At 39.6% G+C, this 19850-nt stretch overlaps 1 protein-coding gene across 1 annotated transcript in view; it reads right to left on the bottom strand.

Annotated features, from left to right (window-relative positions):
* Positions 1-19850, bottom strand: part of SLC2A13 (solute carrier family 2 member 13) — a 193104-nt gene that overhangs the window by 65427 nt on the left and 107827 nt on the right. The window contains exon 4 of the mRNA XM_068276293.1: positions 3679-3787. Within this exon, the coding sequence (XP_068132394.1) occupies positions 3679-3787 (109 nt within the window). The remainder of the gene's footprint in view (positions 1-3678; positions 3788-19850) is intronic.

Here is a 19850-nt window from a genome sequence, read left to right as displayed (position 1 = left end):
ACTTTTTTTTTCCCCACACACACACCGCAAAACAGTTTGCACATGGACAATTCTGGCTATTAATTTCAATCAGTGAAACCCAAGCTGTCATAAAATGGGGCTCTGATCAATAATGCAATACACCTGTTTTGCTGAATAGTTTCCATTTTTAAAGATTGACATTTTACTGCAATTGTTTGCAGTAAAAATGACTTATGGCTAGCCTATACTCAATCTTCCAAGTATGCAGAAGTGCTGATAATCTGCACAGGGAAGATAAGATGTGCAAAGGAAAATTTTACAAGTGGGGATGGGCAAGGGGACATTTAAGCAAAAGAACTGCAGTGTGTGACAAACCCTGCTTGAGATGTGTGCTTCTATCAATAGAAGCACAGAACAGCAGATTTTACTGTACATTCTGTTGTGACAAGTACCGCTATTTTAAAATGCACTGTAATGATCAGAGACCCCATTTCAATGCCATTTTACAGAGGAGGGGAAGGGTATTGTAAAGATATGCAAGGTTTTTTTTATGATTTTGCTTTATAATTTGATAATATGCGTTTATATCATAAATATATATGCAGCTTTATTTAACTAACTAAAGTAACCACAGTATGCAAATCTCTTCATGGCCAAAATCGAAGAGGAATACCTCAATGCATGTGGCATAAAACCCATGACCTACTTCCGCTTCATTGATGATATTTTAATCATCTGGTCCGCAAGTGAGGATGATCTTCTCCAGTTCCACAGGAACTTCAATGCCTTCCATTCTACAATCAAATTGAAACTTACCTACTCTCACACAGAGATCAACTTTCTGGACACCACCATATACATCAGGGGTAACAACATACAAACCTCTCTGTATCGCAAACCTACAGACCGTCCCACATACCTAAGATATGACAGTTTTCATCCCAAGCACATTAAGAACTCTATAATTTACAGCCAAGCTATAAGGTACAACCGGATTTGTTCTGACAGGGTGGACAGAGACAAGCACCTGGATCACCTTAAAGGGATACTGTAGGGGGTCGGGGGAAAATGAGTTGAACTTACCCAGGGCTTCTAACGGTCCCACGCAGACATCCTGTGCCCACGCAGCCACTCACCGATGCTCCGGCCCCGCCTCTAGTTGACTTCTAGAATTTCAGACTTAAAAGTCTGAAAACCACTGTGCCTGCATTGCTGTGTCCTTGTTCCCGCTGATGTCATCAGGAGCGTACTGCACAGACACAGACCATACTAGGCCTGAGCAGTACGCTCCTGGTGACATCAGCGGGATCGAGGACACGGCAACGCAGGCGCAGTGGTTTTCAGACTTTAAAGTCTGAAATTCCAGAAGTGAACGGGAGGCGGGGCCGGAGCATTGGTGAGTGGCTGCACGGGCACAGGATGTCTGCGGGGGACCATTAGAAGCCCCGGGTAAGTTCAACTCATTTTCCCCCGACCCACCTACAGTATACCTTTAACGTGTTTTGGTTTCTGGACGTAGGAACTACGTCCAGAAACCATGTGCGCTACCGCGCGCCCCCGCGGCCGATCGCGCGCGTGCACGCGCACTCCCGGCCGCGGATTCGGTAGTCAGGGAATCAATGTATCGGACTATGAAGTCCGATCACTGATTCCTCTCCCCCGCTGAAAAAGCGACAGCTTCTCTCGGAAGCTGCGCCTTTTCTGGCCATTCACTTCCTGATGCGCCACTCTAAGCGTGTTACGCTTAGAGTGACGTCATGTAAACAAACTCATGGCCGCCATCTTGTGGCCAAAAAGTAATACTACACCTGAAAATAAAAATGAATTAAAATCAACACACATTTACATTATAAATCTATTGTTTACCCCCCACCCTCCCAAAACTACCCAAATAAAATGTTTACTATAAATAAAAAAAACCATTACAATTAAAAAAAAAAAAAACATGTAAATATTTACCTAAGGGTCTAAACTTTTTAAATATCAATGTAAAGATGAAATATTTCTATATTTTTTTTATTTTAAACTTGTTAATAGTGATGGATGCAAAATGGAAAAAATGCACCTTTATTTCCAAATAAAATATTGTCGCCATACATTGTGATAGGGACATAATTTTAATGGTGTAATAACCGGGACATATGGGCATATACAATACGTGAGTTTTAATTATGGAGGCATGTATTATTTTAAAACTATAAATGGCTGAAAACTGAGAAATAATGAATTTTTCCATTTTTTTCTTATTCTTCCTGTTAAAATGCGTTTACAGTAAAGTGGCTCTTAGCAAAATGTACCCCCCAAAGAAAGCCTAATTGGTGGCGGAAAAAACAAGATATAGATCAGTTCATTGTGATAAGTAGTGATAAAGTTATAGGCTAATGAATGGGAGGTGAACATTTCTCTCGTGAAAACCACGGAACCTGAATGGGTTAAGAACACTTTCATTAAACAAGGTTACAGTCCTCCTATGGCTGAGGCCCAAATCAGGAAAGCCAGCAACATCCCCAGGACTGAACTCCTGAAATATAAGCAAAACCGGAAAGAGGAACGTGTCCCTTTGGTTGTCACCTACAACCCACACCTGGAAATCTTAAGGAGGATTGTTAAGGGACTTCATCCCATTTTACACAAGGATCACAGACTGAGAACGATATTCCCTAAACCTCCACTCTTGTCATATCGGCAACCACACAATCTAAAACAGATGATTGTCAGGAGTTCTTTGAATAGGCTTCAACAAAACGGAACATCACTGTGCGACAAAAAATATGTGGGATCTGCAGACACATTTACTCCACTGACAGGGTAACGATACCAGGTTCACAACAGGAGTACAGAGTACAAGGTACATTTTCATGTGGTTCCACCAATCTGGTATATCTGATCATGTGTGCTAAATGCCCCAATGTTATGTACGTGGGATAAACTGGACAAACTCTGCGCAAACGTATGAATGGACACAGGCACACTATTAATGATACCAAATCTGGACTCCCAGTTGCTACACACTTCCAGTCCAACGGACACAGCATGGATGATCTTCGTGTCACTGCCCTGAAGGGTGGCTTCAAAACGTCAAATGATCGATTAATAGCAGAAACAAAATTTATAAATTGGTTCAAAGCTGTGCAGAACGGTTTGAATAAGGACAACAACTTTTTATATTGGTATGAGGCGGATGATATTTGAACTTTCTCAGCCATTCTAGCTGAACTTGTGAACTAAGAATTTACGATACCTCTGGGTCAATCATAATCCCAGGTCTGTGAGCATGGAGTAAACAAGGCTCCTTATCTTAGCTAACAACCTTTAACCCCATTTAGATGGTCTGTGTGAATTAAGGCATTTTAATGACATGTAGTTATGCTTGAAAAAAATATCTGTTTTCCCTTTTGATGTTGCATGTATAAAGCTGTCTGTACCACCAGCTTGCAAACTAACAGGATATAAGCCCGATGAAGGCTGCAAGGTCGAAAGCTTGCTTATTTTTATTCATTTTTAGTTAGCCAATAAATGGTATCATCCTGATTTAAAACTTCTTGTTTTAACTAAAGTAAAGGACAGATAACTGACATAAAATACATTTTAGTATACAGCCCAGTTACATGTGCAGTACTGCGTGTTTTTAAAAATCAATGAAATATCTACAGTACACAACATTCTGGACAGTACTGAAAACTTAAAACAAAGCTTCATGAAAAATAAAATACATACATGACTGTGTTGATACCAGCCAGCTGCTGAAACATTTGTAGTCCACAACCAACTACCAGAGCACGACGTGTTGGAGGGTAAGTTAGCATTCTGTAAATGACAGGTCCTCCTTAGGAGAAGAAAAAAAACAAAAGATTAAATAAGATGTACCCCAATGCCTTATTAAAAACAGATAAAGCAAGAAAAAGTATTTCACTAATCTGAGCAAATAAACTAGCATCATCACGTTAATACACTGAACAAAGCACCTTGACGCTATGTCATATTTTTTCTGAGCTTTCATTTATTGGCTCTATGTGCTAAGGTCTCTGTCAAAGGAGGGTGACTTTCACATTAGGAGCTGTTCTGTCCGTTCTGGCAGAACGCACCTAGGATGCGGTAAGAAAGGTAACGTGTAAGTATTGACTTTCATGTTACCATTCACATTAGACAAAGGATTCCAGAGCGTTACAATGCAACGCATCTGAGAGCTTTTTTACTGCGCAAGCGGTTTCCTGTCGGGTGAATTAGAACTAGCACCACTGATCAGCGTCAAACCAGAACTTCTCGATGTCATGCCATAAGTCAAAGTGTGCACGAAATCGGGTTCTTGCATGTGTTAGCTAGTGTAAAAGAGCCCTGAGCATCCACAAGGCTGTCTATGCTAATTAAATATAATAACTATATTCATGTGGGTGACTGATATATTTCTGTTGAATGGAGCACAGATGTACAATGCCATTCAAATGTACAATGCTCTGCATGTTTGAGTGACATGAAATATTTGCTTTTATCAGCAGGTGAATACCTAGCAGATTGTAAAAATAGCCACTCAGATGAATTAAACAATTTTACCACATGTTCCTTATAAACATTTGCAAGCCTCTTTAGCATAACATTAAATGTTTACGGTTTATTATTGAGCATAGACGAGAGCAATTTTCACATATCAGCACTGCTCCAATTCATTCGCCAATAACTTTATTTCTACTTATCACACCTAAATGATGTATATATTGTTTTTTTCAGGACAAATTAGGCATTTAGTGTGTGTTCATTCTGTCTAGTAATTACCTTATTTTCTATGCATTTCAAAAGGAAAATAAGTGAAAACATTTCTCCATGTACATCCATTACAGCTTTACAATAAACAGCTCTAACTATAAGTTAAACTCACAAATATTATTTGCTTATCCATCCTGGTTATTACAACATTTAGATTATGTCCCTAGTACAATGTATGGTGACAATATTGTATTTGGAAATGAAGTTGTCTTTTTTTCTGTTTTTTGCCTTCTCATTGTACACTGTCGATGGTTACAAGACCTTATCTGCAAGCATAATAGTAATATACATTCATGGCATACATATTTAAAAAGCCAAGTTCCTAAAGGTAACAATATATGTTTTTTATTTATATATATTTTTTTATTTTACAAGTCTTTCATTCATTGATTTTGATTCAGTTAGTGACTAAAAATAATACACAAGACAGGGCCTCAACCCTAAAATTCTCTAAACTCTATTCTACTAGTTATCACGGTTAAAACATCATGTAGGTCTCCTGCAGTTTAGCTAAAACTTTCCCAAGTTTGATCATAATTTTGAAAATTACTTTTTATGTTGGATTGAGTTTGTCCCTACCTATTTTTATGTGATGTGGGTCCAAGCTTTAAGACACACCAAAATGCATTATACAACTAGTCACGGTTGATATGATACCCCATGTGGCTAATTTAGTAACAAACTGGTGGCGCACTCTCCACAACTACACTGGACATATACATGTGTCCTGTTGTCATTAAGTGTTTAGGGTACAGCCAAACAGGGAAAAAAATCCTTCTTTAAACAGCTACTTGCTCTACCCACGCTAATCTCATGCTGAACATGTATACCAGATTGTAAGTAGAAGCATTTGATTCGGTGATTTAAGTATAAGGCTTTAGTTTGCTATTATCACTTCCTGCTTTGACACATGATGATGCCCAGCAAACCAGAGCCTTACAAATCTATCATGTAGCCAACCATGTGTGCACTCCCCACATGGTGCAAAGTGCCTGAGACCAAGAGTAGATATGAGGGGCACAGATCCTGGCCAAAGAAAAAGTACCTGGCAGTTCTAGGCACAATAATTAGGATACGGAATATATTAAAGGTAAAAAAAAAAGTAAAATTAATCTCGACTTCTCATGCAATCCAGAAAAGGTATCATGAAGCAACATATTCTGGATTATGCAAGAAGCCCAGATGTGTTTGCCTTAATTCCAGTCTTAAGGACTGATCTGGGTCAATGAGACTTTGCAGATATAGTAAGTATGAGGCATATAGCTAAATAATCATCTGTTCATTTGAGAAATTGTGTGATGTACAGTTTTTAAATTCTTGACTAGATATTTGAAGTCCGCACAGGTTAAATTCCAGTTTAGTATGGTTTCCAGAGTCATGTAATGTTTGATTCATGTGTTTGTAATTGTAAGTGATCTCATAAAAGACAGCTCTGTGTTTGTTTTGCACTTTTCATTAGACTAAGGAAAAACTATACAAATTAGTGCAAGTTGTCTTGTCAAATTATATCTGAATTGCTAAATATAGTGCAGTCAAATATTAATAACTACGACTTCTCATTCCTCACGTATTTCAGCCCCAGTGATGTTGCTAAGCGACGTACTGTAACCTTTGAATTAAACACAGGTCTATTGTTTAAAAAATACAATATTCATGCTATGCTCTGAACATAACCATCCTTTTAGTATGTGGAGATTAAAGGCAAATTTGTGAAAATATATATATATATATATATATATAGTCCAGGGGGGGTCCGCAGCCTCACACATGTACCTACACGAGGTAGTGTTGTGCAACGCAACTGAGGGTGCCCAGTTCCATCTAAATGTATAAGCAAAGAGTCCAGGGGTTGCGGCACACAGCTCTTATTTATTGAGCAATCAAAAGCAATACAGCAACAAACAGCTTTGGTTGTCCCCAACCTTTTTAAATGCTAATGAACAAACATCACATGATCATTTTTATACCCACCCAGGCAGGACATAACCACTAATCCCTAGTAAGCAACTGCCTATACTCGGGAAGTAAACAATTGCTATGCTAGACAGCAATCGAAATACACATAAAAAGTCCATAGTGTTGCAAGTGTAGTACAGTGGATTGATAGGCTGAGTACTTGGTTCCCAGGGGGGTCTCAACCAGGACTTCGATTTACACCTTTTTCTATAATGTTGCAGGTACAGAAATAAAGGTTTACTGTGAAACACAGAATTAAATGGGAAATCGGATGAGAGGTTACATTTATTGAATTTTACTTTGGATTAGAGATAAGTGTGATTGCAACATTGTGGGCTTTTTTAGGTTTATCTCAATTGCTGTCTAGCATAGCATTTGTTTAATTCCTGAGTATATAGGCAGTTGCCTGGTTACTAGTGATGTCACGACTTGTCTGGGCGGGTATAAAAATGCTCATGTGATGTTTGTTCATTAGCATTGACAAAGGTTGGGGATGCTGCAACCCCTGGAGAGAGAGAGTGTTGAAATAGAAGTTGTGATAATTCATTCAAATTGGTGCAATAGCAGTGTGATGGAATAACACGAGGCATGCAGTATGGTATTGGACATTGTGTGTGATTATCGTCGCAGGGAACATAGTTTTTATGTTTCCTTGTATTATATAGGTTTAACTTGTGCTGTGACCTCTATTGCAATCCAGTATTTTACAGGCTGTGCAACACAACAGCCCAGCGTGAAACTAGTCTAAATGAAATGAATATCCCTTGCCCTTTCATTTAGGTCACTTACCTCAAATTGCTGTCCTGCAAAACTGTTAAATTTGGGAGCTCATTACATTTTCTGTCCTTGTCTTGCCATTTGCCAATCAAAGGAACAAAACCAGTGGAAATATACCAAACATGAACCCCACAATAAAACCCTAACTTTGACTGTTTATAACAATTTCCCTCTACTAACCAACAGCAAAGAAAGTTTCAACAGAAATGAATGCAGAGACCTAAGAAGAGAATCAGTAAGAGGTAGGCTAAAAATAGAATAAAAAATTAACTGAGCTTAACATTCCACTGGCATAAACAATAATTACAAGAAACCGTACATTAAAAAAAGGAGGTCTCAGCCTATATCAGTTTCACTTAATAGCAACATTTTAACATAGGATGCCAAAAAAAGTATGCAAAACATCTTCTTTGCAACAAATAAACGTGCAGCTCTATTGAGTGGTTTGCATTGTGTGTCATACAAAAAAAACAAGAAATGGCAGGATTAATTAACAAATCACATTTTGGATGTGTTCCAACATTTAAACAATTGGCAGGATTAGAGAATATGCTGAAAAGCAACTGATTTACTCATATCTGGCTGTTCCACTGAATCTTGAAATACTGAGTGCTGGAATCTAAGTTACAAAATGTTCTCATCTCTAGAAGCCAATCACTTAAGTATAAACCATATGCCAACAGGGAAACTTATCAAGATTATTAAGGGAAAATTGATTTTTTTCTTTTCATCCCCAGTTAATCAATCCAAAGAAACTGAAATATAGTTAGTAGGTATTTGGCAAAATAATTTTACATCTTCCAAACCTAGAAGTGGTTAAAGGACCACTGTCGAAAAATCTTTAACCACTTAAGCCCGAAGGGTTGAAATTTTTTTACATCTGAGCAACTTTTACCCCCCATTCATTTGCCAATAACTTTATCACTACTCATCACAATTAATTGATCTATATCTTGTTTTTTCCGCCACCAATTAGGCATTCTGTGGGTGGTATATTTTGCTAAGAGCCACTTTACTGTAAATGCATTTTAACAGGAAGAATAAGAAAAAAATGGAAAAAATTCATTATTTCTCAGTTTTCAGCCATTATAGTTCTAAAATAATACATACCTCCATAATTAAAACTCACGTATTGTATTTGCCCATATGCCCCGGGTATTTCACCGTTAAAATTATGTCCCTATCACAATGTATGGCGACAATATTTTATTTGGAAATAAAGGTGCATTTTTTCCGTTTTGCGTCCATCACTGTTTAGAAGCCCATAATTTATTAAATCATATTGATATACTCCTTTGACATGAATATTTAAAAAGTTCAGACCCTTAACTATTTATGTTTTTTTTTTTTTTATTATTGTATTATTTTTTTTAATATATTTATATGTTTATCTGTAAAACTTTTTTTTTTAGGTGTAATTTGCTATTTGGCCACAAGATGGCCAGAATCAAAAAGTCCTGGGAGCGATCGATCTCGCTCCCAGGCAGAAGAAAGGAGCCCAGAGCTCAGAAAAGCCGCAGCGTCTGAAGAGACGCTGTCGGCTTTTCTCCGGGGGGGTCCGATCAGCGAAAGGGATTTATAATCCCTTTCACTGATCGGTGGGCTAGCGGGCAGCAGCGGGGGCGCGCACGGGGGGGCACGGGGGGCACGGGGGGGCCCGCGGGCGCACGCGCGACCCGTGGGAGTGTGCGCAGCCCAACTGGACGAGAAATCTCGTCCAGTTGGGCTTAAGTGGTTAAAATACATTTAAAATACAAGTAAACACATACAAATAAGAAGTACATTTGTTCCAGAGTAAAATGAGCCATAAATGACCTGTCTCCTTTGTTGCTGTCACTTACATTAAATAGTAGAAATCTGACATTACCGACAGGTTTTGAGCTAGTCCACCTCTCCATGGGAGATTCTCGGAATGGCCTTTATTCTTTATAAAGACATACCCTGTAAAATAGTTATATAAAGATGCTGGCCAGCCTCCCCGCTCGCTATACACTTTTTGGGCAGTTGAACGGAACAACTGCCATTCACTAAGTGCTTTTGAAAATAAAGAAAACCCTAAGAAGCCCTCATGAGGCGATAGGCTAGTGTAAAACTTGTTGGTTCTGTCAGATTTCTACTACTTACTGTAAGTGACAGCAACATAGGAGAAAAGTAATTTATGGCTCCTTTTACACTGGAAGAAACATACTTATATGTATATGTTTATATATCTGTTACATTTTATGATTTTCGTGACAGTGGTCCTTTAAGAATATATGGTAAAAGCTACAATGTAACCCTTCATGTAAGATCAACATACAAATAAACACTAAAATCAATTTGTTCAAAGGGACTGTAGCACTGGGCTTCTCTTGTACAGAAATCTTCTATCCCCTGATTCCGTGTGTGTGGGTGGGTGTGTGTGTGGTGTTATTCAAGAAATAGGAGAGGGATTAGTGTTAGGCACTAGGGAGACCTTCAGTGTCAAGTATTAAAAGGAGGGTTAGTGTTAGAATAAGGTATTGGATAAGTCAACAAAAATATATCAGTAATACTACATTACCAGTATTTTCACTATTGGTATGATACAGCCCCCACTTGTTTTCTGCCCATCTTACAGTTTTAAGTGTGCCAATTCCTTACATTTTTCAAGATATAATATAGATGTTATACTGTATGTGTAACAACAGCTGAGAACCCCCTTTCCCATGAGAAATCGGATCATCAGAGGGCTATGTGTGGCTGATATTGTGGTGGAACCCCTCCCACAGGAAACTGAGGACCATGGTCCTGGCAGTTTCCTGTCTGTAAACCTCAATGCATTGTAGGAAATAGCGGTTTACAGCGGTTTCCAACTACTAAAAAAGCAAGCAGCATATCCTTCCACTGAAATCACCTGCCAGCAGTAAAAATGTCACCATGTGCTAAATGTCAGAATGTTAATCAGGGAGATGAAAGATGTTATAATGGGCAAACACTGACAAAATCATTAGTACATAATTATCGTAAAAATGTAGCACTTTTTATTACATTATTTTCACTGGAGTTCAGCTTTTTCCCTCAACTATCAAGTTTAGGTGAACTGACCCAAACAGAAACTGTAGAATTCACCCCAGTGGAAAGTTCACGGTTGTCAATATCTATCCGTTGGCAACTGTTCTTGAAAAGCCCAGTGCCCTATGTATCCAGATACTTGAAAGGCAGCATGCTGGGTAATGTTACGTAATGTTATTTATTATGCACTGTAATGTATTAGTAATGTTCTTTTCTCAAGTAGAAAAGCAAATCACACCACGACTGCAAATATGTGAATACTCTACTGTACAGCATTTCCTACTGCTTTATTCGCTGGTACACCAACGACTGCATCTCCACAGATCTATCTGTAATAGTTCTGAAGTTTACAGACGACAACAGTAGTCCACAGATCCATCTGTAATAGTTCTGAAGTTTACAGATGACAACAGCAGTTTGCCTCATACAAAATGGGGACAAGTCTGCATATAGGCATGTAGCAGAACAGCTTTCTTCCTGGCGTAGCAGTAACAACTTGGAACCATGGATATAATAGATTTTAGGAGAATTTCCCTGCCCCCAGCACCTCACCCCAATCATGAATGGATCTACAGTGACCAGAGTAGAGTCATTTAAATTTCTTGGGTCCATAATCTCCAACAACTTAAAATGGGATAAAACTACGGTTACCACCATTAAGGCCTCTTTGCACACTGCAAGTGATACCGATTCAGATTCCGCTTTTTAATCAGTTTTTACATCAGATTCAGATTCCGATTTGCAGTTTGCTCCCTGCACACTGCAAATCGGAATCTGAATCGGATGTAAAAACTGATTAAAAAGCGGAATCTGAATCGGAATCACTTGCAGTGTGCAAGAGGCCTAAGATGGTAAGGTGCAAGAGAGGATGTACCGCCTATGGAAGCTGAAAAAGTTTGGCCTACCAAACTTCTTGGGTCCATAATCTCCAACAACTTAAAATGGGATAAAACTACGGTTACCATCATTAAGATGGTAAGGTGCAAGAGAGGATGTACCGCCTACGGAAGCTGAAAAAGTTTGGCCTACCACAACAACTAATGGTGCAGCTCTATACTGCGATCATCAAATCCATCATGACTATGACTGTCTGGTTTGGCTCATGCTCCATACAAGAAAAGGTGAGACTGCAGTGCATCATCTGATCATCAGAAATAATAATTGGCTGTAGCTTACCCTCCCTGCAGGATCTTTACATAAGCAGGTGAAGAAAGAGAGCGACCAAGATTGCCTCTGACCCCTCTCACCCAGCTCACTCCATCTTCCAACTTATGCCTTCAGGAGTGAGACTGCTCAGTGGCAGCAAAAACGTACTACTTCCAGGCATAGGAAAAACTTCTTCCCTCTGAAGGTAGCCATGCTTGATGCGGAACTGTGCTAAAACTGGTAGGACTGGAAAGCATTACAGCACATAACTGAAAATGAATGCTTCTCACCCCCTTTACACTTATATACGGTCCTTGGCTTGTAATATATACTGTATACACGGTTTGTCCTAGTATTGTTTTGTCTGCATCTGTTAAGCAACTGCCAAGTCAAATTCCTTGTATGTGTAAACTTATTTGGCCAAACAAAATTTATTCTAAAAGCAATCATGAAAAATACCCACACCTTATAGAAGTCATACAGAAAAGCAGGCATGGGCGTTCCAGTAGTAAATTACTCGAATTCGAAATTCAGATGAAGTCCAATGACTTCACCTGTGATTTCGGGATATGGGGAGGGGGGTTACTTTTTGGAGGTGTCATGTCAGTGGTTTGGCCTCCAACCATTAATTATGGGTGAGGAGCTCATGTCACCTACCCGCTTTCCTTATTGGATTCACTGAATTGCAGTGGCAAAGGGGACTGGAGCAAATATTGTGTATGACATGTCAGGGGGGCATGAAACGTAGACTGTCACAGAAGTTTCTGGCATAAGCATGCTGGGGAAGGTGCGAGGTTATGGAAAAGACTCATTTAGGACAACACTGTTTAGAACTAAGTTGGCTTTGAGGATCTTGGCCATCTGCTCAGTTTGTGAATTATGTGAAGTTTAGAACCCCTGTTAGTATGTGACAGGCATCTGAGTGGTGAGGGTACATTGTCAGTGTAGTTTGGGACTGGGAGAGCTAGTAAAAATATACATTTCTGGAATTTTAAAGTACAAAGTTTCAGCAAAAGCGCAAATATTACAGTAAATGTACCTGTGACTGGGCCCCACATACCATAAAAAAATGCTTTGCCTGAAAATCTCCTGCAACAAGATGATGGTCAGGGTGAGCATTCCTGCTGGAATGAATGCCGATACTCCAATGTGAAGGCCCTGCATTTTACACTGCAGCCTGCTCCAGTGAAGGCAATTCTTGGGTCATATTGGAGTTTATCTAGTGTGATTCTGGAATTCCTCAAACTGTGTTCTACTGTAGTTCTTTATGCAGTTCCTATTGTGCAGGGTTAAACAGTAAAGGTGCGTACACATGCACTACCAGCGGCAACAACGGGTCTGCCGGACCCTCCCACTGGGCGGACGTTCAGCCGACAGTAGTGCGTGTGTACGTGCCGCTGGCGGACTGATAAGGCTGTTTCTGAACGATCCGTCGGATTAGTCTACTGTGATTTCGGGAATTGGGGTTCATTTAATATTGAGGGACTTCAGGGATAAAACAAAGAATGAGAGGAAGTGTAAGGAAGCTGTGATTTGCAGATTATGTTTTCCAGCGCCTGCAGAAAAAGTGCAATCATCTGAACTAGATTTCATGTTATATTTGTGACAGTAATAGGCTTTCCTCTGACAACAATAGGCTGACCTGAGATAAGCATTGTGACATAAGTCTTATTATATGATGCAGCAAGAGAAGGGACAATTACCAATCACGAGTCACAGTTACAGTAAATCCTACACTGTTTTGTTCTTGTTGAGCTAAAAAAAATTCAAAACAAAAAAGATAAATCTAATTCTTTAGGTTATACAAATGCGTTACATTTTAGCAATACTTTTTCTTTGTTGTGTGAAAAAAATGTATTGTGAAAAGAGGCCATTGACATAATTAGCATCTATGGGGAGGTTTAGCTGCTGACATAGTATGATGACTGCACTTTTAAGTAGCTTACTGTACTTCAAAGTTAAGCTTACAGCTTAATTAAAATGTATAAATAAACAGTTTAATTACTGACTTACAAATAAGGAGACCATTTCAGTAAACAATAGCCCTGTGAGATTAAATTCTTAAATGTGCCTATCCTTCACATTTCCAAATTTCCAAAGACATAGCCTAATAACCAGCAAGAATACACACTGCAAGCAACAATTTGGTACAGTGCCAGGGTATTGAAATTAATACAATGATATTAATAAAGGGGAAAAAAAAGTCATGTCAGATACAATTCTCAATGCTACGGTGTTCATTTTAGGTTAATGGGAATGGCCAGAGCTAAATAATAACAATGCTAAACACACCTAACTACATTCTGTACAGTATACAAACCCAACAAACTTTGTTGCAGGAAATGCCCTTCCTGACAAATCTTTCTGCATGGGACATAAATGTGTTAGAATGTCATAGGGAGTACCCACTTTAAGAAAATGTTAAAAATGAAAAAATATAAGTTAAAGTCAATTATCAAAAGTCTCCATCCAGACATGAGGAAGAATGAAAAAGCTCAGGCTACATAATTGTTCATGCTATGAAAATGCTATGCGCAATGTGGGTGTGATGCAATGTGCATAGTGTGAACTTAGCCTTAATGCTAGCAAGATATGTAATTAAATAAGGCCCCTAAGCTTTCTGTACTAAAACACAGAAAAGACTGCAGGCTACAAAACAGGTGCTAATCGTGCCTACAGCTACGTTTTGGAAATTGATAACTGCTTTTAAATAAAAAATGGTAATAACATTTAAAATAAGAATACATTTATAAAGCACTTGTGTAGCACCATTACATGTTTATAGTTCATTTTATACAAGTGTATAAAGTGGAATTTCACAAAGCACTGGATACACCAGTCGATGTATGGGCAGATCGACCAAGAGACAGCGCTCTCTTTCTCTGATCGAACCTGATTGGAAAGAGATCTGTTGCCAGCCCATACACCAGCAGACTCAATCCTGAGAGAATCGGCCTTGGGACACCGCATCCGCTGCCTCCATCACTGCCCCTCTTACATAAATGTGCCCCCCACCCATGCATTAAATAAATACTTTACCTGTCCTAGGTCTCTTGCTGTGGTCCCCATTCATCTTCTGCAATGTGAGTAGGCTTCCGACGTTAAGCACGTAGGGCGTGTTTGACATCACCCACGCATCACATGCTTTAAGGAAGTCCAGCGGGAATATGGACAATGCATGGGGACCACGACGGGAAAGAAAGGACCGGTAAAGTATTAAATGCATGGGGGGCGCATTCACATTAGGGGAAACTGCGCCAGGGGTTCCATCGTGTTCGTCACAGGTCCCAATATTGCACGCCGTTACCCGTGCGCACCCGATTAACCATGTCAGTTCAAAATCTTGCAGCATGTCCGATCGATACATTCGACCAATTTTGGGCCGAAATAGATCAACTCGTCATTCAGGCAGCACCAATTTGCATCTGATTCCATAACACTCAAATCGGATGCTAGATCAGCCGCAAAGTCAAGTGATGTATATGCACCCTAACTGGAGTAAAGGTGGGGTGGCAGACAACACCTGGAACTGAAGGGCAAGATGGTGAGCCACCTAGAATTGCAATATATCTCATGGATATCACACAATAGACGTGATAGTCACAAGTAATGCTAGGTACACACCATTCAATTTCCTGTCAGATCAAAGTGTCAAACAGATCATTTTCAGCTTGTCCGATTAGCTCCCAATCCATAACAGGATCAATTTTCAGATCATTACTGTATAAAATTGATCTGGTCATTGATCAAAAACTGATCGGACATGTCGGAAATTATTGGTTTCGATAACTCATTCTGCAAAAAAAAAAAAAAAAATACATTTCGTTTTTTATCCGAATATCATTCTGAGATTTAGTCACCTCATTCAAGGCCTTTTTTTATTTGGAAAGGATCTGAAAGGGGGTAAATAGAACCACTGCTTCTCATGTGCGATTCGTTGGAAGGAAAACACATTTAGACATGCAGGATTTAGAAGCGTTTTTTTTTATGTCATACAGAACTGAGCTTTTAATATAAACCTTCAAGAGATGATCAAACAAGAATTGATGGAGGGGCCATTGCAGGCCAAGCCTTGCCCAGTGGATGGGTTGGGTGGGAAAAGTTACTCAGCCTTAAAGGATACCACAACTGACATGTGGCATAATGAGATAGACATGGGTATGTACAGTGCCTAGCACACAAATAACTATGCTGTGCTCCTTTTTTTCTTTCTCTGCCTGAAAGAGGTAAATATCAGGTATGTAAATGGCTGACTCAGTCCTGACTCAGACAGGAAGTGACTACAGTGTGACCTTCACTGATAAGAAATTCCAACTATAAAACACTTTCCTAGAAGAAAATGGCTTCTGAGAGCAAGAAAGAGATAAAAAAGGGGAAAATTCTTATCAGTGAGGGTCACAATATAGTCACTTCCTGTCTGAGTCAGCCACTTACATACCTGATATTTACCTCTTTCAGGCAGAGAAAGAAAAAAAGGAACACAGCATAGTTATTTGTGTGCTAGGCACTGTACATACCCATGTCTAACTCATTATGCCACATGTCAGTTGTGGTATCCTTTAACATGAATGGAGTTATGACGACTGTGTGCTAATTTTGGTTGTCTTGTGCTAGTTAGGCTAAAGTTACCCATACACTAATCAATTTTACCCAGCAGATTCAATCTCTGTGATAGAATCTTCCAGTGCTATAAGTTTATCATAATTTTGATCGATTTCTGGCTGAAATCAAAATGAAATTATATATCATACCAGATGGAAGGTCTATCTTGGAGGGAGCAGGGGTGTGGCGGTAATGAATTGCTCAGGGCCCCATAGTCATAGACAGGCCCTCAGGTCTCCCCTTAGCTAATAGTACTACCCAAGGGCCCCTGCAGAGTACTCGCAGCAACAGAGAAAATCCACCTGACTGGCATACTAACTTTGGTCTGTGTCCCCCATCTTCACCCTCCCTAGAACCTGTTCTCTATGCCCCAGCAGGATGTGTTAAGAGTATGTACATGCTGCTGAGTCACAGAGAACAGGTGCCAGGGAGATAATGACAGAAGGACACAGGCAGGATTGTGCTGGCTACACAGGTGAGTTCACTCCACTGCCACGAGCACTGTGCAGGGGGCCCATGGAAGCCTTATTAGTTTGGGGAGAGACCTGGGTGGTCCATTAGCGGTCCATTAACTGGCTCTGAGACCCCCCACCGAGTGCCCATCTATTAGTGTAAAGGAACCTTAAAGAACCACTATCATGAAAAAAGTAGGCAGTTAAAATCTGACATAACAGACAGGTTTTGGTCCAGTCCATCTCCTCATGGGGGATTCTCAGAGTTTTCTTTGTTTTCAACAGCATTTCCTGAACAGCAGTTGCAAAGTCTAACCGACAAAATAGTGTGCAAGTGATTAGGGAGGCCGGCTGGTATCTTACTATATTGGCAGTTAAACTGCTGTTCAGGAAATGCTGTTGAAAGAAAGAAAATCCTGAGAATCCCCCATGAGGAGATGGGCTGGCCCAAAATCTGTCGGTTCTGTAAGATTATAACTTTCTACTTTTTTCGCGATAGTGATCCTTTAAAGAGGAACGCCAGTGAAAATAACATAATGAACAAAAGTGCTTAATTTTTACAATAATTATGTATAAACGAATTAGTCAGTGTTTGCCCATTGTAAAATCTTTTCTCTCCCCGATTTACATTCTGACATTATCACATGGTGACATTTTTACTGCTGGCAGGTGATGTCAGTGGAAGTAGCTGCTACTTGCTTTTTTTGGCATTTGGAAACAGCTGTCATTTCCCACAATGCTACAAGGCTCCCACAGTGTGATGTCAGCAGCATGGTCCTGATATTACAGTGTGGGAGGGGTTTCACCCCAATATCAGCCATACAGAGCCCCCTGATGATCCGTTTGAGAAAAGGTGACGTTTTTTCGTGGGAAAGGGGGTATCAGCTACTGATTGGGATGAAGTTCAATCCTTTGTTACGGTTTCTCTTTAACCCATTCGCGTTCCGTCGTTTTCACTTGAGAAATGTTCACCTCCCATTCATTAGCCTATAACTTTATCACTACTTATCACAATGAACTGATCTATATCTTGTTTTTTCCGCCACCAATTAGGCTTTCTTTGGGGGGTACATTTTGCTAAGAGCCACTTTACTGTAAATGTGTTTTAAAAGGAAGAATAAGAAAACAAACGGAAAAAAATTAATTATTTCTCAGTTTTCAGCCATTATAGTTTTAAAATAATACATGCCTCCATAATTAAAACTCACGTATTGTATTTGCCCATATGTCCCGGTTATTACACCATTAAAATTATGTCCCTATCACAATGTATGGCGGCAATATTTTATTTGAAAATAAAGGTGCATTTTTTCCGTTTTGCATCTATCACTATTTACAGTAAGTTTAAAATAAAAAAAATATAAGTATTTCATCTTTACATTGATATTTAAAAAGTTTAGACCCTTATGTAAATATTTACATTCTTTTTTTTATTGTATTTTTTTTTTTTTTAATATTAAACATTTTATTTGGGTAGTTTTGGGAGGGTGGGATGTAAACAAGTGATTTATAATGTAAATGTGTGTTTGAATTTTATTTTTTTTACTTTTAGTTGTAGTTTTACTTTTTGGCCACAAGATGGCGTCCATGAGTTTGTTTATATGACGTCACTCTAAGCGTAACACACGCTTAGAGCGACGCATAGGGTACGTTACAGCCAGAAAAAACGAAGCTTCCGAGAGAAGCTGTCGCTTTTTCAGCGGGGGAGAGGACTCAGTGATCGGGCACCATAGCCCGATTCACTGATTGCCTGGCTAACGAACCGCGGGCCGGGAGCACGCGATCGGCCGCGGGAGCGCGCATGGTTCCAGGACGTAGTTTCTACGTCCAGGAACCAAAATAGGTTAAGCCAGGTGCCATCTTGGGTAACTGAGCAACAGCACACAGCCTTTTAACTGCCAATTCTTGTTCAGTGTTTCCACTGTAGAGTTAAATGGAACCTGAAGTGAGAGGGATATGGAGGCTGACATTTATTTACATTTCCCTGGCTGTCCTGCTGATCCTCTGCATCTAATATTTTTTTCCATAGACCATGAACAAGCATGCAGATCAGATGTATTTGACAAAAAGCTGACATGATTAGCTGCATGTTTGTTTCAGGTGTGTGATTCAAACACTACTGCATCCAAAGAGATCAGAAGGACTGCCAGGCAACTTGCTTGTGGTCCGGTATTAGTCATAGAGAGAATCCGAAGACCTAACAACAAAGGTTGTTTAGGGGATACCTGTAATGACTGACTGTACAAGATTTCTTTGCAAGCTTTCAAAACTAAGTTTCTTCTTCAGGCATGTTTTCAGAACTGGATCAGAACAATACCTGTACTGATCCAGTTCTGAAACTCTTGGTGGTGCTGAACCTTAACCCCCCCCCCCCTCCCTGATTTCTTACCTTAACCCCCACATGCCTAACCTTAACCCCTAAGGACAACCACTGCACTCCTAACACTAAAGGCCTCCACCTCCTAACCCCAACCCCAAATATAAAGAGAAGGCTAGTTAGATCCATGGTCTTCCCAGTAGTAACATTTGGCTGTGAAAGTTGGACCATAAATAAGGTGATGCGTAGTAAAAATAATATGTTTGAACTTTGAGTTTGGAGAAAGCTACTAAAAAGTTCCCTGGACTGATAGGAGACCTAACGAGTCATTTCTTAAAGAAATAAGGCCAAAGTGTCCACTAAAAGGTCTAATACTACTATAAAAACTCAAATACTTTGATTACATAATAACGGATTCTTTGGAGAAATCCTTGGTATTTAGAAAATTGATAAGATAAATAGACAGCATATTCAAAGCTATGAACATGCCTATGCAACAGCTAAAAGAAGCTGTGATTGACAGACATCTGGTTTGCAGAAGTACATATGGTCACAAAGTCAGAATCAACTGAACAAGTGAGGAAGATAATTTTATGCTGGCTAGAGTAACTGCCGTACTGGCTCACTAGAGCCACTAGCCAGTAGAGTTGCAGCCCATGGAATTGCACCTTGCAGATAGACCTAGGGTGATTGGGGAGGAATGTGCAGTGTGGAGCCCACTTTACTTCACAGCAATAAGTCTGTCAGCTGACAAACAACTACCCACCGTCCCTTAATATCAAATTTGTTCTTTTGATTTGGTAATAACTTGAAAGGGATAAACCTAAAACTGAATGGACTTATGA

The sequence above is a fragment of the Hyperolius riggenbachi genome, chromosome 3 (genome assembly GCF_040937935.1).
Source record: "Hyperolius riggenbachi isolate aHypRig1 chromosome 3, aHypRig1.pri, whole genome shotgun sequence".
NCBI classification, from domain to species: domain Eukaryota; kingdom Metazoa; phylum Chordata; class Amphibia; order Anura; family Hyperoliidae; genus Hyperolius; species Hyperolius riggenbachi.
Note: the sequence above shows the minus strand (reverse complement) of the source record. Positions and strands in the feature narration are given on the sequence as shown.